This window comes from Lycorma delicatula, chromosome 2 (genome assembly GCF_047948215.1).
Source record: "Lycorma delicatula isolate Av1 chromosome 2, ASM4794821v1, whole genome shotgun sequence".
NCBI classification, from domain to species: Eukaryota; Metazoa; Arthropoda; class Insecta; order Hemiptera; family Fulgoridae; genus Lycorma; species Lycorma delicatula.
Window position 1 is genome coordinate 141,852,074 of NC_134456.1, and position 18,469 is coordinate 141,870,542.

Below are 18,469 nucleotides of genomic sequence, written 5' to 3' on the forward strand. Positions count from 1 at the left end.
AGAATCCATTTTTACAAAATTTTCTTTTGGGGTTTATTTTTTACAAGATTATTGATAACTTTTTATAACAAATTTTTTTTATAAATTACTTAAGTGCTGATAATGGTACAACAACATCGGTGTAAATCTTGATACAGATGATAATCATAAAACTTATATTAAACCTTATTACAAAGTTGTATTGAGATTTTTTTTATACACTACAAAATTCATCCCTTATAATCATAATCATAATATATAACTGCAGTTGGGCGTTAAACCTGTTGTGTTTCAAAAATATAAATAAATAAAATTTAAAATTTTTCAAGAATCCATTTTTACAAAATTTTCTTTTGGGGTTTATTTTTTACAAGATTATTGATAACTTTTTATAACAAATTTTTTTTATAAATTACTTAAGTGCTGATAATGGTACAACAACATCGGTGTAAATCTTGATACAGATGATAATCATAAAACTTATATTAAACCTTATTACAAAGTTGTAAATTCGCATATTGTAAAGTAGTGTTAGAATTAAATAGCAAGCATAAGCAAAAACATACCTTTGGATACCTGATGGGTATTTCTTGTACATACTGCGACGCTAAATCGCCGGGATTCCCATATTTTATAATGTTAACTTCATGTACTGCAGAATCATCAAACGTAGCAAATGCCAGTTTTGTTCCTTCAGGTGAAAACCATAATGTTTTTGTTGTACTAAACACCTCCTCTGAAAAAAATAAATAAATACGTAAATATCGTTTCATTAATATTGTTTTTGATTACTACAAATTACCTATAACTATAAAACAAATATAATTTAATAAATATTTTATCCAAATTGGAGCACAGTTATAAACTGCATGGTTCACGATAAGAATAGGTATCACCACTCAAAAAAAAGAGATTGTCCTAACAAATGTCTAGGTAAATCAAGGAAAATAATTGTTAAATTTTAATAGGAACAACTTTATAAAATAAAATAATTAAAAAACATAAAACCCTATACTGCTAATTGACACATCTACCTAGAATAATTATAAAAAAACGAACAAAAATAGTTAAACAAGTTTTTTTTTTGTTTTCTTGCATGTATACATAGCAAATTAGTCAGTGATGTGAAATATTATACTACTTCTGTGTTTTATGTTCTAGTCTTAATCAACTTGGGTGCCTGTTGATCTTAACAGAGCGGAGGCCATTGAATTTAATTTCAATCTTCACTTTCTTCAATCAATCAACCTTCAATTTCTATTCACCAGCAGTGGTATTGAATTTAAAATCGCTAACTAGCTTTCTATATCCTAAAAAAATGTCTGTAAGAAAAGGACGAAAAACTTGTTTAACTATTTCGTTTTTGTTTTTCATAATTATTCTAGGCAGATGTGTGCAATAATTAGTCGGGTTTTTGTTTTTTAATAAATATTTTATTTAGCGCTTTTTTTTGTTTCCATAACTTTACGATTCAATACACTAATCAACTAAATACGATACTGGTATTATATATATATATATTTTTTTTAGAAACGTGCTATTTAAATATAAATTTGAATTTCAATGAACGATAACGTATATGCGTGTAAAGCATGTGTTAACAGTACATTAAAATTATTATTGTTCACCTACTAAAACCACAAACTACTAAAACACATTACAAACTGCTTCGCTTAATCTGGTACAGTAATTTAACAAGGAGGTGAGCAGGGCTAATGGGCAGGGCTCAGGAATATTACTTATTAGTTTTCATCAGCTTCGATTACCTTACATCTTACGGCAGTTATGAACTGTTGCTACGGGACATCAGAGTTGAACTCACGTTCTGATGCTTAGTATACCAAGCCACTGGGTTCCTATAACCTAGTCGTTCAGAGATAGGATTCCCAGGATGTTTCCCGAACCCCGATAACTTGGACGTTATTCCAAGTCCGCCCGTAAGAGTTTACTACATATGGTATGAGTATTGGCACTTTAGTCTACTCTATAGTTTCCGGTACAACATGACCTCGTGGGATTGTTTAACAGTTTTATCTAGATCGAATCTTTCAAAAATATTTTCGAGAGATATATTCATCAACCTCTGAATCTAAAAATTCTCAGTTTGAGTTTGAATACTGCGTAGTAACTGCATTTCGTTGAGCAAATTTCGTCATGAAAATGGTATAGGAAGAATGAAATAAAAATAGTGATCAGAGCTCGGAAGTACACACGATATTATTTTAATTAAATTCAATATTTGAAGAGAGATAAAGATATCACATTGTTCTAACTTGTTGCATAATAACAGGTAGAGAGGTATGGCGTACAGGTTCAGACCTGTCACGCTCCTCCATCATAACAACGATGCAATGCAACGCATACCGACAACATACAGTGCACAGTCGGGCGCTAGCAACTATGCATTCCTGCCACCGTTTACTGAGCACATTTTTTGCTTATATCTCGATAACGATTAATTTTTCGAAAAAATTACAAGAGACAAAAAGTGTTTCCGTTTTATTGTTTTATGGAATATCATCATTAAAATTTGAAAATAGCGTAATTTTTAAACGTTTTCCTCACAGTGCAACGCCCCCTTCTTTAAATAAAACAATTTAAATAGCCTGTTACTTTCAAACCAAAGACCTATTATTACTCAAATGTTGGTTATAATTGGTTGGATCTGCGAAGCTAGAGAAGGGAACAAACATGTACACACTTACTACATTGTTACCACTCATACTATGGACGTAGTAAGGTAATAAAAACTAATTATTTATTAAAAAAAAATTTAGATCTGGGATATAGTTTGTATGATTATATGTTATAATAATAAAGTAAATATATGAGGGTATTTTTCTGTAATAAAATCAATGAAAAATATAATAACAAATTTTTGTAGTAAATGCACGATAAAATTAACACAAAATATTTCAAGATAGAAACAAAATTATTTATAGAATTTTTTTTTTTTAATTGAAATAATTATAATTTTATAATTTGTCAATTATTGCATGATCACTTTACCACCTAAACAGTAACAGTAATGTCATGAAACAATAATTAAAAATTAAAAATCTGATGTAGACATCACATGATTTCCTTATACGCCTATTAAACTACATATACACATTTGTTTCTGCACTTCATTTAAACTTATTTCATTTGAAAGTGAGATACGATCCTCCAATTCTTTAATAAAGTGGACTATTACACAATTGCTGAAATATTAGTTTTTATTCACATCAAATATTTTTACAATTATTAATTCAACAATCTTACATGGAATATTAGGATAGAGTAAAAGTCTCTTTATTACTTGTATTACTAGATCAGTATTATTCGTATCTTCGTGAGTTGCTGATTAACAAAAGTTCCAGATTTCTGGTGTGTCGTATAAATAAAACTTAATAATAATTAAACTATTCCGTTTAGTGAACCCCTGTATACTGGTTAAAAATGTTAATTTCGACCTTACGGTGTAAAATATCCTAGTTTCTATTACTGGATTATTTGGTGAATAATCAAAAATGAAAAAGAAATGATCAGACAGGAAAAAAAATAACATGAAGAAATATAGCTCAAAAAAACTACAAGAAGATGAATATGAAGAGGAAAAAATCTTAACAACAAGGGAAGAATAAAAAGATTAAAAGAGGATGATGAATTTAAATGCAGAAAAAATTTGAAAAGTAGATATCGTGCACACAAATTGATAGCAGAAGAATTATATCAAACCAAAGAACGATTAAATTATTGGCAACAAAAAACAAATAAACGAAATAATGATCAACTCCGACTTAGGGAGAATATTGTTGACAAAATCAGAGGAGTAACTAAAAGTTAAGATTTTTTGTAATTTATATTAAAGATCGACCATGTACGCCACTGTAATTATTGTTCTTATGAGGAAAGTCTATTTTTCAGTCACTCTGTAGTTAACTTTAATATAGACAAAATTAAATAGAAATTAAACAAGAAAATCCAAAAATATATGATTTGAAATTATAATTTTCAATTAATATTAAATAATCAGATGTTTCACCAGATCTATAACATATACACATATATAATAATGTCTATTAAATTACATATACACATTTTTAAAAGTACATAAAATTTTATTTCACTAATAACTTCTGATTGTTTTTCATATTTTTTTTATTGTAAATTTTTTACAATCACGGGTTAATAATTATTAATAAAACAATATATTTAAATTAAAAAAGAAAGATGAAATGAGATACGAACCGATGTGTCTTCCCTTGTAAGAACCAAATATTTCATTAATTAAAATTTCATTTGGCTATAACTCTGGAACCAGTGAAAATAAGTACCACTTATGACTCATCATTGAAAAGTTCTCAATTAGCTTAATGAGGGCTTATTACTGCAGTTAATAAAAAGTCTAAAATCCAATTTTTTGTGTTTTGGGCTTTTTTTGGACAGTTTTGGTTCAGTAGATTGCAATCCAAAGGAGAGGTGCACAACTAGATGTTACAACACAGTCGTAAATCCAAAATTTCAACATACTACGGCTAATCGTTTTTGTGTTATGCGAGATACATACATACGTACAAACGTCACGCCGAAACTAGTCAAAATGGATTCAGGGATGATCAAAATGGATATTTCTGTAGAAATCTGAATACCGAAAGATTTCGCGATCACAATACTTCCTTTATTCCTTACAAGGAAGTAAAAAGAAAAATCTAAGAGACAAATTGTTAAAGGTAAAAAATAATAGAAAAGTTTATAATTAAATTTCTTGAACAGTCTTGAACAACACGTATATCCAGGCCGTTCACAATAAAAGTTCGCTCTAAATCAGGTAAAACAATTTAAATAACCTTAAAGTCATTTAAACACAAAAATGTATTAAAGAACTTTGATATAAATTCAGGCAAAACTGGCCATTCCATAATAAAGAAATCACTCGCACTTTTCAGTGCATGTAACTATTTTTCAAAATAAAAGAATTAAATAAAAAATTAACGCCATATTAATCTCGTTACTAGACAATGTAAGAATTATAATAAATTCCATCTCTTGTGTAATACACGGTTAGTATTGTTTGAGTTCTAAAAATTAGGAAACAAGTATTTTCCGATATTTTTGGATACAATTCAGTTTTCATATAATTTTGCCTAAAATTGACCAAACTAACGTTAAATATATATATGTATATATATAATACGAATATATATAAATTTTATTACATAAACCACCTTGTGCAGAATATTAAAATAAGCAACATCTTACCTTAATTAAGTTAAATAATACATATATAAACCTAAGTATAACGTTTTGCGGCTCAAAAATCTCCAAAATTACTGGATCAATTTCATTTAAATTTACATAAGCAGCAGTAGTGTATCTGAAGTTATGCATGTGAAAAATGTATGAAGATTAGTTGAGTCGGTCTTGATTTACGCTCAATTTAACGTAAAAAAGATTTGAGGTAATATTGACTGTGTAGTGGTGTATTTTGTGTTTTTACTTCCTTGTGGAAAGTAAAGGAAGTATTGTGATCCAGATTTCAACGGAAATATCCATTTTGACCATCCCTGAATCCATTTTGACTAGTTTCGGCGTGACGTCTATACGTGCATATGTATGTATGTATGTACGTATGTATCTCGCATAACTCAAAAACGATTAGCCGTAGGATGTTGAAATGTTGGATTTAGGACTGTTGTAACATCTAGTTGTGCACCTCCTCTTTTGATTGCAATCAATTGAACCAAAAGTGTCCAAAAAATCCCAAAATCGAAAACAATTTGCATTTTGGACTTTTTCTTAACTGCAGTAATAAGCCCTCACTGAGAGCTTATTTTTATTGGTTCCAGAGTTATAGCCAAATTAAATTTTAATTAATGAATATTTGGATCTTTGGGGAAGGCACATCGGTATGAATCGGACTTTTTTAACTTTTTTTTTCCAATTTAAATATATTGATTTATTAATAATTATTGACCTCTCATTGTAAAAAAATGTTTTACGATGAATAATAATCCAGTAATAACAAAAAAAAACTATATATATGAAAAAATATTAGACTTTTTTTAATGAAATAAAATTTTATGTACTTTTCATTTAAAAAAAAAAAATGTGTAAATGTAATTTAATAGGCGTATAAGGAAGTCGTGTTGTCCACATCAGATTATTTTTTTTTTATTTTACAACATTTTTGACGTGTAACTACGTTTTACAGATCAAAAGATTCTTTTGTAAAATTCTAAATTAGAATGAATTGATACTTTTTCAAAAGAAAACAAAAACAAAATAACGAAAAGTCGGTCTTCTTGCACAGCTGCACAAAAATATTTTTGATCAATTTGATCAAAATCAAATCAATTGACAATTTCATCTTTTATTTTCTACATAGTACTTCTAACAAAAGAATCTTTAGATAACGATTCATCAGTATTTTAACACACTTTCGTACACAATTTATACTGATTTTGAAATGTAAAAACAAAAATAAAAAGGAAAATAGTTACCTAGAACAGCAAATGATAAATTTAAAAATGACGAATCAAGATTTGCCTTTATTTAAAGATAAACACATATCAAACTCAATATGTAACAATTGTTTTTGAAACTGCATTAAACTAACATCCTTTATTATTTGATTAAAATTTATTCTAAAATAACACTTTTCAGATATTCAGGCAAACTGTGATTATCTTATATTAATAGATTTTACCAGTTATTTTTCGAATTTAATTGTGAATTATTTTTTGAAATTAGGTATATAATTTAATAATATCTGTGTAATACATATTATATTTATATTTATAATAATAGTAATAGTACAATTTTGAAAAATTATTTTTGAATTTAATAAATTATACATAATTTTCTTAAGATCAACTTTAAACATTAAACCCCATTATGGTTATTTCCTCTTCAATCTAATATCATGCTGTTAATTACGCTTCATTAAACCATGTATAATTGCATAAAAAATCTAACTTATTTTAAGTTTTATATATATGACAATTTTCCTTCATAGATTTATTTAAATCTTAAAACTTAACTCTTCATTTAATGATAACATGCAAATGATTATATAATTTTTTGATTTTTTTAATTGTCATAAATTGATATATTTTCTAATCAAAAGAAAATTAATAAAAATAAATTCTACAGTATTATTATAATCAAGCTATAAAAACGGTGTAAAAATTAGACTAATGCAATTCCGCTCTAAACTCTGTCTTAGATGCATCATAAACTTAGTTAAAACAACTCGAGTAACAATTTTTTCTTCTACTGAAACAAAAAAAAAAATTAATTAAAAACAATTTTTTATTACCCATTACATCTGTAATACCTCTCCATCTAACCCACCGAAGTGAAGAGTTTATAAAATTTTATAAAATGTAAATACGAGTAATTTTATTTACTTTATATAAAGTTTTTTTATAAATGTCAGGATTTTATTTTATTAAGTAAAACTTTATATAGTAAAAGGAGTCTAACAGAAAGTAATAGCCGACCAGGTGGTAACATTTTATTGGTTTAAACTATGTTGAGTTCAAACTTTTTTGCTTACATATTGAACTGTTCATAGCCGAGTTGTAATTTTTTTATTTTTGGAGCTTTTTTGGTATTTTTTGTTTTATGTTTTATAAGCATAATCAACTCTTTTCTGACTGTATCCTTTTAGGCCAAGTGTCATTAGTGTTACTGTAGTCGCTAATGACTATAATTGTTGATGCGACTATAAATAAAAGCATTAAAAAAAAATTACATTTTAAATGATCATAGAATTTTTCTAAACGAGCAAAGTAAACCCTCTCAATTACGCATTTCGGGCTGCAACACAACAAGATAAAAATTGTATGCTGGCTCCTATTCATACAAAATAAGAGGTTATCGTAATTATTTCACTTTGTAAGTTAGAGCATGACAAAAATACAAACTTATTTTTAATAGCCTTACCGAAATAATGTTTTTTACAGTAAAAGTGCCACTTATTTTTTTAAAAATTACGTTTCATATTTTAGTTAGATCCCAGAAAAACTTAGAGAGAAGGACTTCTCCTTCCTCTCTTAGGTGGGTGATGTGATAAAAGCACTTAAGGTGGATTACTGTTTTCGAGTAAGGAAGCCAAATTCTGTCTTTCATCCTTCATAATATGTTTCATTAATATTAATTAAACCGTTCGCGACCTATCGTCAAGTAAAAAACAATATAAAACGTTACGATGACAAACTTGTCATTCGTATCGCTTTAATTTATTAAATGTTTATGTAACATTTTAATTACTTATTTATGTTTTTTACGTAATAAAAAAGTAGTGAAACAAAAGTAATCTTATTATTCAACAAGACAGTAAAGATAAAATCTTTTTACAGTTTAAGTTTATTGTATAATAATTATTTATTATTGTAATCAATTTTTGTTTGTATCCGACTGATTGCAATAATTTATTTTGTTAATCTCCCTCATAAAAATACCTACCACGTGCCTGTTTGAAATTCAATACAGACTTAATTTTTTTTTTAATTTTATTTAAAAATGTTTGTTCTTAAAACTTTAATTTAAGAATTTTTTAAGGATTTCAAAGTAGTAGAGTTATAAAATCGGAATTCTATAAACTTTTATAACTTTTTACACGAATTAGTAATTAATATTGACTCGACATTTTTTTTCTACATTTATCGTTATCAAGATATGAATAATTTAGGAACCATTATCATAGAGTAGAAGGTATATTTTATTTTTTTATTTTTTTTAACTACTATTGTCAATGGGCTTTTAACTTCAAAAGGTATTTAAAATTTCTGAGCACATAGAAATGATTTTTTTTTTTTTTTTTTAATTTTTTTATCACTAATAAATCTTTATTTATTTATTATTTTTCTTTTGTTAAGAAACTAAATAGATAATAAAATAAGTATACTTCTAAGAGAAACAGTAATTTTTTGCTTTATCACCGGGAAATGGTTAAATTTTAATCTCTACACAAATTTCAGTTCATCATTCCCCCAGCTTAATATAAGGTTTGATCATATTTTTTCTATGCAAATTTGAAAGCGAATTGTGTATAAAAAAACAATGTTTCACCTAGGTTAATTTATTATGTTTTAACTAAATTAAAAACAAAAAAATATATATCGTATAAATTTCTATAATATTTATTATAGAAATATGTTTTTTACCATTTTCTATGTAATCTATTGGTACAGTATTGTGTAATAATAAATGTTGATACATTTAAATATCGTTAATTTCTTACTATCGCTTAGTACCTAGTAAATGTATTATAATAATTTTTAGGATAATGTTCTCATTATGATTATTACCCGGTTTTAAACGTTTTCATACAAAAATAAAAGAAAACCCTCTATGTAGTAAATAATTTCATTAAACTAGTTTTTAAATACAGAGTGATTAAACATGAAATATACACCCTAGATAGCTTGTTAAAAATTTAGTTTTTAAGAATTGAGATGATTACATCCATGATTGTATAGAAGAATTCTTTAAGTTTTTATTTATAAATTTTCAATGTGAGACGACAGATATCAATACGGTAGTCGTATTCGTTTCAAACACGTGTAAGAATATGCCGGTCGACGGTAGCAAAAGCATTTGGAATGCGTTGTTTCAAGTCGTCGATATCAACAGGATGGGGCGATACAAAAACTTTGAAAAAATTTATTGACTAACCCGTAGGATAATGAAGTTAATCTCATTTGTTCAAACAGTCAATGTATGATAAACACTACATGTAAATTTATACTTACTATCTATCACTTTTATTTAAAATAAAGTTTTTCAATGAATTTTAGCATTACCTAAATTAAATAAAATTAATCGTTAAGGGAGCTAAAAAATCGATGATAATGTATCTTTTAGACATGATTTTATATTTGAAAAACATTCTTCCCGAAATCTAATTACTAAATTTTTCGTTCAATTTGAATCAAATTAAATTCATCATGTTTATCGATTAATTAAAATTTGATAGTATTTTATTTTTTATAAAAATATCATTTGGTTTTTAAAATCGAAAATACGATTTTATAAGTGTAAGAGATATGAATACCAATTCAGTAAAACCTCCCTAACACCATTTAGAACATAAGCAATAAAATATATCTACGAAAATATGTTATAACTTTTAAAGATTTTCTATCCGGAAATTAATTTTACAAAAATACAGCTTTCTAAAACTTGAGAAATATCCGATTTCTTGATTAAAACACTTTATATTTCTATGTAATTCAGGCCTAAATAGACAGTGTATAGTATATAAATATACTATATATGTGTAAATATAGTACATATATTGTCGCCAAATGGTTTCAACGGCACATGGGGCACTAAATAACCTTGTACTAACCCTGAGAAGGGCTGCTGTTGTCGTCGATTGGCTTCGACGGCCCATTCTAATCGAGCGATCTCACGCTCGGCCAGTTCCTGCTGCTGAGTCCGCCGGCCAGGGCGATTGAAGCCCGGCGAGCTGGAGCGGGAAGGTAAGTTCTGCGTCCAGCGGCTCCCTCGGCGGGCCGGCCAGGCCTGCTGCTTTGGCGGGGATATTGGCATCCACCGGGCGATTCCACGTTGAGGCGGTCAGGGAACTTCTTCTGTCTTCTTCCATCTTCTTCTTCTTCTTGGTCTTCTCCAGGTGGTCGTCGAAATAAAAAATTCACGCTCTTTTATTGGAGCCTGAGAGTGGTGGAACCACAGCGCCGCTACGGTGGAAGAACTGCGCGGTCATCTTCGCGGCGGGAGTGACGCTGTGCAAGCGCGTACGTGTACTGTGTTCCTGCTGACATCTGAGCTGCTCCGTTGCCGTCCGCCGATGTTAAGTTCGGCATATATGTGGAAGAATATATATACAATGTATGTAAATGTATAGTATGTGAGAATATAGAACAACTGAAATTCGGAATATAAAATATATGGCACAGAGAAATGCCGTCAGATTTTAATAAAAGTAATAGAATTAATTGCAAATTCAAAAAAAGTAAGGAACCGATAATAAGTTCATAAACTATTACGCAACCAGTTAGAAATCTCATATGTAAAATTATTTATTTGAAAAATTCACAGTACAAGATAAATAAGGCGTAAAACAAATTTCATTAAAAAATTCACCATGGTTTAAGTTAGGCAATTCTAAATCTCAAATTTACCTTATCAAAAGGCTGAAGGAAGAAATATACTATCATAACAAGTATAGATATAGAAAAAACATTTGAAAAAATGCAAAGGAACAAAACGTGTAATATTTTATGAAATGTAAGGTCGAATATAGAGCTAGAAGAGTTACTTATGAGCTATTCTGTAATTAAAAAATATAAGAAAGACTATCTCTAAAACGGACCGATATTCCCCAAATTTTTTTTTACATTTTATATTAAAAAAAACCAGTAAAATATTTCAAAAATACATTTTGAAAGCGGCGTGACAATTCAAAAAAAACTAAGACTATAAGACTGGCTGATGATATTCTTCAGCTGACCGAGAAGTTACGCAATCCTGAATTTATTAGACCACTGCAGTAGGAAAATTTACTTTTAGGTTGGCATTAAGTGGGTAGTGTAATTCTTGATCGTGTATCAATAACTTATACACAGTTAAGTATTCCCTCCTATTTGTCTGTCAGTGGCAGGTGTATTATAAAAATACTTCATGTGTTTTACACAATCTAAGCGTGCATTTATTTTAAGGTTATTTAAGTTAGGAAGACATTTCTGTAGGTTTTCCTCGATCGATCATACTCAATAATCCAACGTTTTCACGCATAGTCGCTCGTTTTAGAGAAACCGGAAGTGTAGATGAACGAAAACGGTCCGGATGGCCATAGTTTAAAATGACGAATTTTTAAAACATGTCCGTGCATCTTTTGAACGATATCCTCGAAAATCAAAAAGAAGGCTTCTCAGCAGATTGGATTCTTATACTGTAGTGTCCGTAAAATCACAAAGAAATTAAAATTCACGTCTTGTAGAATTGCGAGATCTGATCACGGAAAAAAGCTCAATTATTTCAAATGAATTAAGCGTTTTGTTTGCGGCTATAATCGGATCTTGGATAACATTTTCTTAAATGCACTGGTTTTGGAAAAATCTGTTTCACCTTTTCTTTCCTCTTAGAAGTTATGAGGGAAAAGAATCCTTTCTTAGTTTACTTGGAAAACGTCTATTCTTAATTCTTCGAAAGGGAGAATTTTTGCCAGATTCAATTTTACAGGTCTTCTTCAGATCTGTCTGTCCTTTTCAACCGCTTTTTATTTATGCTAATATCGTCATAATAATTTTTTCTAAGAACTTTCTTGAAAATAATCACGTCAGATTTGAGTTTTCTTGCTATTCAGAAATAGAAGAATTAGTACAGACTTTCCTAGTTTTTCATATATGTATATATATTTTAAATTCAAATAATTCATCAACATATTGACAACTGTGTTATTAAATCCAATATCAAAACACAGTAACAAATAAAACCCAAAAAAGCCAATTCCAATAGTGAACTTTCACGGGATCTCGCTTCATCAATCTATACTATCCTATTCTACAATTACATAAAAAAAAATCTTAAAATTTAGTGTTTTATGTTTTCTAAATTTTAAGTTATTTTATTAATGTTTGTTTGATGTATTTATAGAACTGTGTACCGACTGATGATGCGGGATCCCGCGGAAGTCGACTATTGATATTAATTTTTTTTGGGGTTTTATTTGTTACTGTATTTTGGTGGTTTAATTATTATCATATATATATACCTAATACTTGTACATACTTATTTTATTAAATTCTTTAATCTTTCCTTTCGGGTGTCGTTTTACCATCTGTTACTTCAAAGTTCGTTCAGCTGCAAAATTAATAAGTAAATACTAGTCTAAATTCCAAAGGTGATTTATAAATAAATTTACCGGTTATTTCCAAGTGAAGAAGAATGCCAGTAATATTATTTCTATAGCACAAACTACCGTTTTTTTTTTGTTAACAGTACAAGGTAAAATTCTACTTTGAGATGCAGCTCGAAGTGTGATGGTTAATAAGGTCTTCACTTTACGAGTAAAATTTACATACCAAAACTCAAGAGTTAATGTTAGTTTAATACGAAAAAAATTATTAATTAAAAGAAAAAATGATAAATGAGTTCATTAAGTAGTACTCTGTTAATAATAATAATTATAATATTGATAAAAAAAATAAATCTGGTTTGATAATATATTTTTTTGTAAAATTAAACAGAAACAAAAAAAATAAATAAATATGTGGTTTTGAATTAATGTGTTCTTTTAAATTAATGACTCTGCTAGTTAGATTGATTCATATGTATTTCAGATTGAGAGTATGTATATATATATATATATATATATATATATATATATATATATATATATATATATACTCTCAATCTGTATATATATATATAAAACAGGATAATTAAACTAATCGTTTAACTAAAATTGTTTATTTCTAGTTAACATATGTTACAGATACAATTTTCGAGTTCAGTCAACTTAATCCAACTACATAATTATTTATTTAAAACCTTACACTAAACCTAGGCATTACAAAAATAATAATACGAATAATAATTGATAAAATTTAAGGCACAGTTTTTTGTTTTATTTTTTTTAAATTTAACTCTCGTTTATATGTGGGAACATCAACATTTATTTTTCTTCTGCAACATCAGTTTTTTCCAAACTATTCGATCCTGTTTTTTCCTTACTAAAGGAAAACCCTCTTAGCTTACGCTAACAGAGACCTACTTTATTCCTTTCTTCCTTAAATCTATGTACGCCAACGTTACTAATACTACTTAACTACTACATAACTGAAAAATATTATAATATAATTTATAATTCTGATCTTGTATAAATATTAGCTTTTGCATTTAACTTATAGATATTAAAAAATAGTTCAATAACTACGTCAAGACGTCAATTTTAACATTATTATTTCAAAATAAAAGGAAGTTAATAATAATTATTGTTGTAAAAAAGTCGGCCTAATTCTGGAAAAAGTAGCGTAAAAGAAAGTAAAAAAAAAATTAATGATATTCGATTACAATATTCTGATGATGAACTCGTATTTAAATATAGCGTTGAATCGCTTTCTATTGTTTATTTTGCAGTTGCGGTTAACGTAAATTCACATATTTTATATGTAGATAATAATATAGATATGGTATGTCTTTTAGTACTGCAATAATGTCAACTAAGTACATATATATATATATATATATATATATATATATATATATATATATATATGCTCGATAGTTAAACTATCTTGGTTCGATTCCAAATAATACATATATCACATATCCTATCATGTCTGAAAATTTATTGCGCTATCTAAAAATAAATCATCTATATTATTATCCCTTGATATTTTATACCCCTAAATGCGGATCAAATTACGAAATATTGTCTCAGAAAACCTCTTCGCGATTAAATAAATGTGTACACTTTTCCGTTTTATTTGTACGAAGCCTTTATACTTTATACGCACACTTACGCATCAACGGAAGAAATTAAAAACACAATATTTTGCTTCTTAATTCCGTTATTTTACATTATATAACAGTAAATTATTATTATTTATGATTTTAAGGATCATAAATAAGTCATCTTCTCCTTTTTACAAAAATTTGTTAATAAAATAGATAGTTTTCAAAATGTTAGTTGCTTTAAAAAAATTGTTCTTTTCAGAAATTAAATAATATAAAATTTATTATAAAATCTTAGTCATTCATTCTCGTAATAAGTTTTTCTTGGTCCGTTGGCAAATTACATCATAGGTGTGTCTTACACATGTATGTGTGTGAAATTTTAAAAAATAAGAGATTTCTCAAATATTTAATGAATCTAGAAATTGTTGAACTATGCTACTACTTTAGTTGTTAATACACTTTGACGAGAACTGAAACTGTTCCTGATACAAGGAAATCAGATGAGCACAAAAAGATTTTTGTAAGTCCGACTGAAATAAAAATGATATTTTTCGTTTTTACCTTGAATATTTCTGAACCATAAACCAGACCCCGGTATAAGCAATGAGTTTTCGTTTTAACAATTCTAATTTAAAAATATAACAATTAATATAAATATTCAGAATTAATTTAATCTTTAGCATTTTTTTACGACACAAAATGTTCTAATTAATTGTCAGATTCATTTCAATATGAATGATTTAATGTGTAATTATTTGCACACAGCTATTTTTTTTCCGATGAGTCTGAGGAACCCCATTTACGGGCGGATTATCGGACGCGCTAACAGGTTCCGCTAGATGTTATTAAGCGAGCATGTGTGTGCCTGGGCCCTAACGACCAATCCTCATATCTCACAGATCCTTCCTTCCCGCATCGGGTTCACAATTAAGCATTGCACGTCCCTGGGAGGTGCCTTTGGGCCAGAGGGACCCAGAGTCTCCGTGCTTCATCACCGTCGCCCATCCACGTATGCGCGGACAAACGACGGCTCCGCAGAGTGCTGTCTTTCACCCTCCAACCCTCCGGTCATGTTCTTCCGCCTCAGTCTGGGAACTTTGTATTTCGATACTCTCTAGAAGATACATCTGGAAGTATCCATCACGTTCTCTCTTCCCGGATTTTGGTTTGTAGGACCCCTGCCACGAATCCGCGACTGTTTCAAAGTGGTACTGGTCTTTCAACATGGTGTCTATTACTTATGTAATTTACCATAATCTGCCGTGTGACTGCAACGCAGCGGCGACGTTCGTTTTTCCACCTCAACCTCTGAAAAATTACATGTTCTGAAGTGTCAAGTTCTTGGCAGTATGGGCACAGAGGATCCTTTACCCTTCCCGTTCCATGTAGATTGGAGCGGAAGGCCTCATGTCTGGTCAGGAATTAATGAGCCAGAACCCCAGCTCACCAAAATCCCTAACGGCCCACGGCTCTATACATGGTCCACGGCTCCTCTAGAATTCTCTAGCTATGATATTCATTCATATGTTCCCCGCTGATAAAAACTAGAGCTAAGAGCGACCTTGATATTCCCTTCACGAACGTATCTCTCAACCCGTTAATACATGTTAGCACGAGCATACTGACCAGCTCGCTTTGATCAGACCTCCAAGATCAGCATAAACTGCTTTCCAGTACATAGCACCGGAATATCTCCAGTCGAGAGACTGATCGCCGCTTCTGAAGCATGATCCACTAGCCATCGTGGTCCCCTTACCGCCGCCACATTGAATTCCGAGACAAGGATAACACCCACTACCTCTCTCTGGCCCGTCACCCAACAGATGTCCATGGCGTCCCTGGACCTGTTAGCATTAAATAGGAAGTATTTCATTTTGTGGTCGGTCAACTCCTGGCTTCATGGCCCTCCAAGTAGAATCCCAGTTTCCGAAGCATCTCTCAGAACACTGCCTGGGACCAATTTTCCCTCATTAAACATATTACCTAATCGTGGGACACAATCACATACTCTCCTGGAAAACAGGCTTTTCTTGTCCTGTTTTAAGTCTACGACCAATATTGCCTTGTGACCCGGTCCCAGGTCCGGGATACCCGTCTTAAAGTCCACACTACAGATAAAATCATCTCCTCACCTTGCAGAGATCAGGCCCGCGATTTCTTCATGCGTAACACCTTCCTCTAACTTCTTAAATATCTCTTCTTTTGCAAACGCCATTCTTCTGGGCTTATCCTACTGTATTCCGGCTACAGTTGACTCCTGAGGAGCAACGGGGGTTCCGGCTAGTGAGAACATGTCACGAAATTCTTTAAATTTGCCGGTCAGGAAGGAAAGTTCTTTATCAATGATTTCTAACTTCGTCTTAGAGTTATGACGTATTTGTGACTTCAAAGTCCTAAAATCATTAAGGGTTTCCTCCAATATAGCCCGAAAAGGGTGGGCCTTCTCCTTGTTCTCCTCGGTCGAACATGTCTCCCCATCACTAAACTCCATTCCAGCTGACCCTCCATACGCCTGGTCGGACGCTTCAACCCATGTAACCTCCGTTGGCAACCTCGGTCACCCGACCGCAACTTCTTCAAGTTCTCTTCATTAGGAGAAGAGCTCAACCTCCGTTTCCACTCTTCTTGCAATCGACCCTCAGAAGTGCACATATGAGAGTCTCCACGTGATGCCCCTGGCAAACGTGGAAATTCCCCTTCATAATCATACTCATGTCCACCGTCCTCCAGTTCATCAGATCTAGTCTCTGAAATGACAACCCCACGTCGAATGGTCCGTAAATTTTCCCAGGCATCATGATGCAAAGAAGAAGGAACATCCATCGATGAATTCGCATCTTTCACCCGACCTGTCCTTCCGCTCCCTTTAGTCGACAGCCTGAGGTAACCACCTCTTCTCTCAGGTTCCCCGTCACTCGCAGAGGCCGGACCATGCCATTACTACACCAAAAATCATCTATTTTAGACATCGTAAAATTTTCGTCGGAAATTTTCGTCAACAGCAAAACTTCCGTTGCCAATGCAAAAGTTAACAGACACAGTAACAAAATTATGAAAGTTGAAAATATAAACAACTCAGAGCAGCTGTTACAGACGAAGTATAAAATAAACAGTTTCTCACGTGAAATGAATATAAAACCACGAAAATTGTTAAATTCACTCCAAAAACAATATTTAAGAGCAATTAAACCAAAAAAAAAAAAAAAACAACAACAAAATAGTTAAAATTAACAAGAAAAGATATATAAATCTAAACTTAAACTACGATTGCTAAGGGTAACTTTCCTTAATAACGCGAGAATAAACTTAATTTAAGAGTCCACTAAATACTACGGAAAATTAAAGAAAACTAAACAAAACAAATGAAATAACAACAGTAACGAAACACAGAACAGTAATAACAAACAGGTAAAACCATATAACAGAACACTAGTAACAAGCTGGCAGAAACATCTCCGACTTCCATCACGTTACGCACGTCAAATCATATAGCTGTATTTGCATACAGCTTAGAAATATTAAAATTAATTACTGGCACCTGAGAGTGAAGAAATATAAAAAAATTACACAATTCTCAAACGAAGTAATGCATTACTAAAAATACTGTAGTAAAATAAAACGTAAGGTGAGGATGTGCGTGTTTGCCAGTGTTAAATCATTCATATATTACGATCTCATTGCCGACATGCATGCTATCTAACCGCCTGTAAACGGATCATCAGATCTGTATTATTATTTCACAGATATCGCATTCATTCTTTATATAGTATTTCATTCACATCATGAATGAAAAAAATTATTTACTGCCGAAAAAACTATTCTCTTTAACTTTATTATTTAAACTCAAATATTTATCAAAATACCAGGAAATAAATGTATCATTTTCTACTAACATGTAAAGAAGAATTCACATTTTTAATTACATTATTCTTCATTCAATATTTGATGTACATCGATTTCTAATGGCTAATTCAGTTAATGGCTAAATCATTGGGTTTTCTTTTTTTAAACAAAACTTAATTTTTTTAAATTCTTAGCCGTTGGAGTTATATAAAATATCATTGGATGAAAA

The 18,469-nt window shown here is 30.2% G+C and overlaps 1 protein-coding gene and 1 long non-coding RNA gene across 2 annotated transcripts in view; one reads left to right on the forward strand and one right to left on the reverse strand.

Moving 5' to 3' along the window:
• LOC142319276 (uncharacterized) overlaps window positions 1-18,469 on the forward strand; it is a 228,890-nt gene that overhangs the window by 186,188 nt on the left and 24,233 nt on the right. The window lies entirely within an intron of this gene.
• The window catches only part of LOC142319275 (venom dipeptidyl peptidase 4-like), a 159,226-nt gene that overhangs the window by 68,436 nt on the left and 72,321 nt on the right, over window positions 1-18,469 (reverse strand). Inside the window, exon 6 of the mRNA XM_075356375.1 lies at window positions 546-715. Within this exon, the coding sequence (XP_075212490.1) occupies window positions 546-715 (170 nt within the window). The remainder of the gene's footprint in view (window positions 1-545; window positions 716-18,469) is intronic.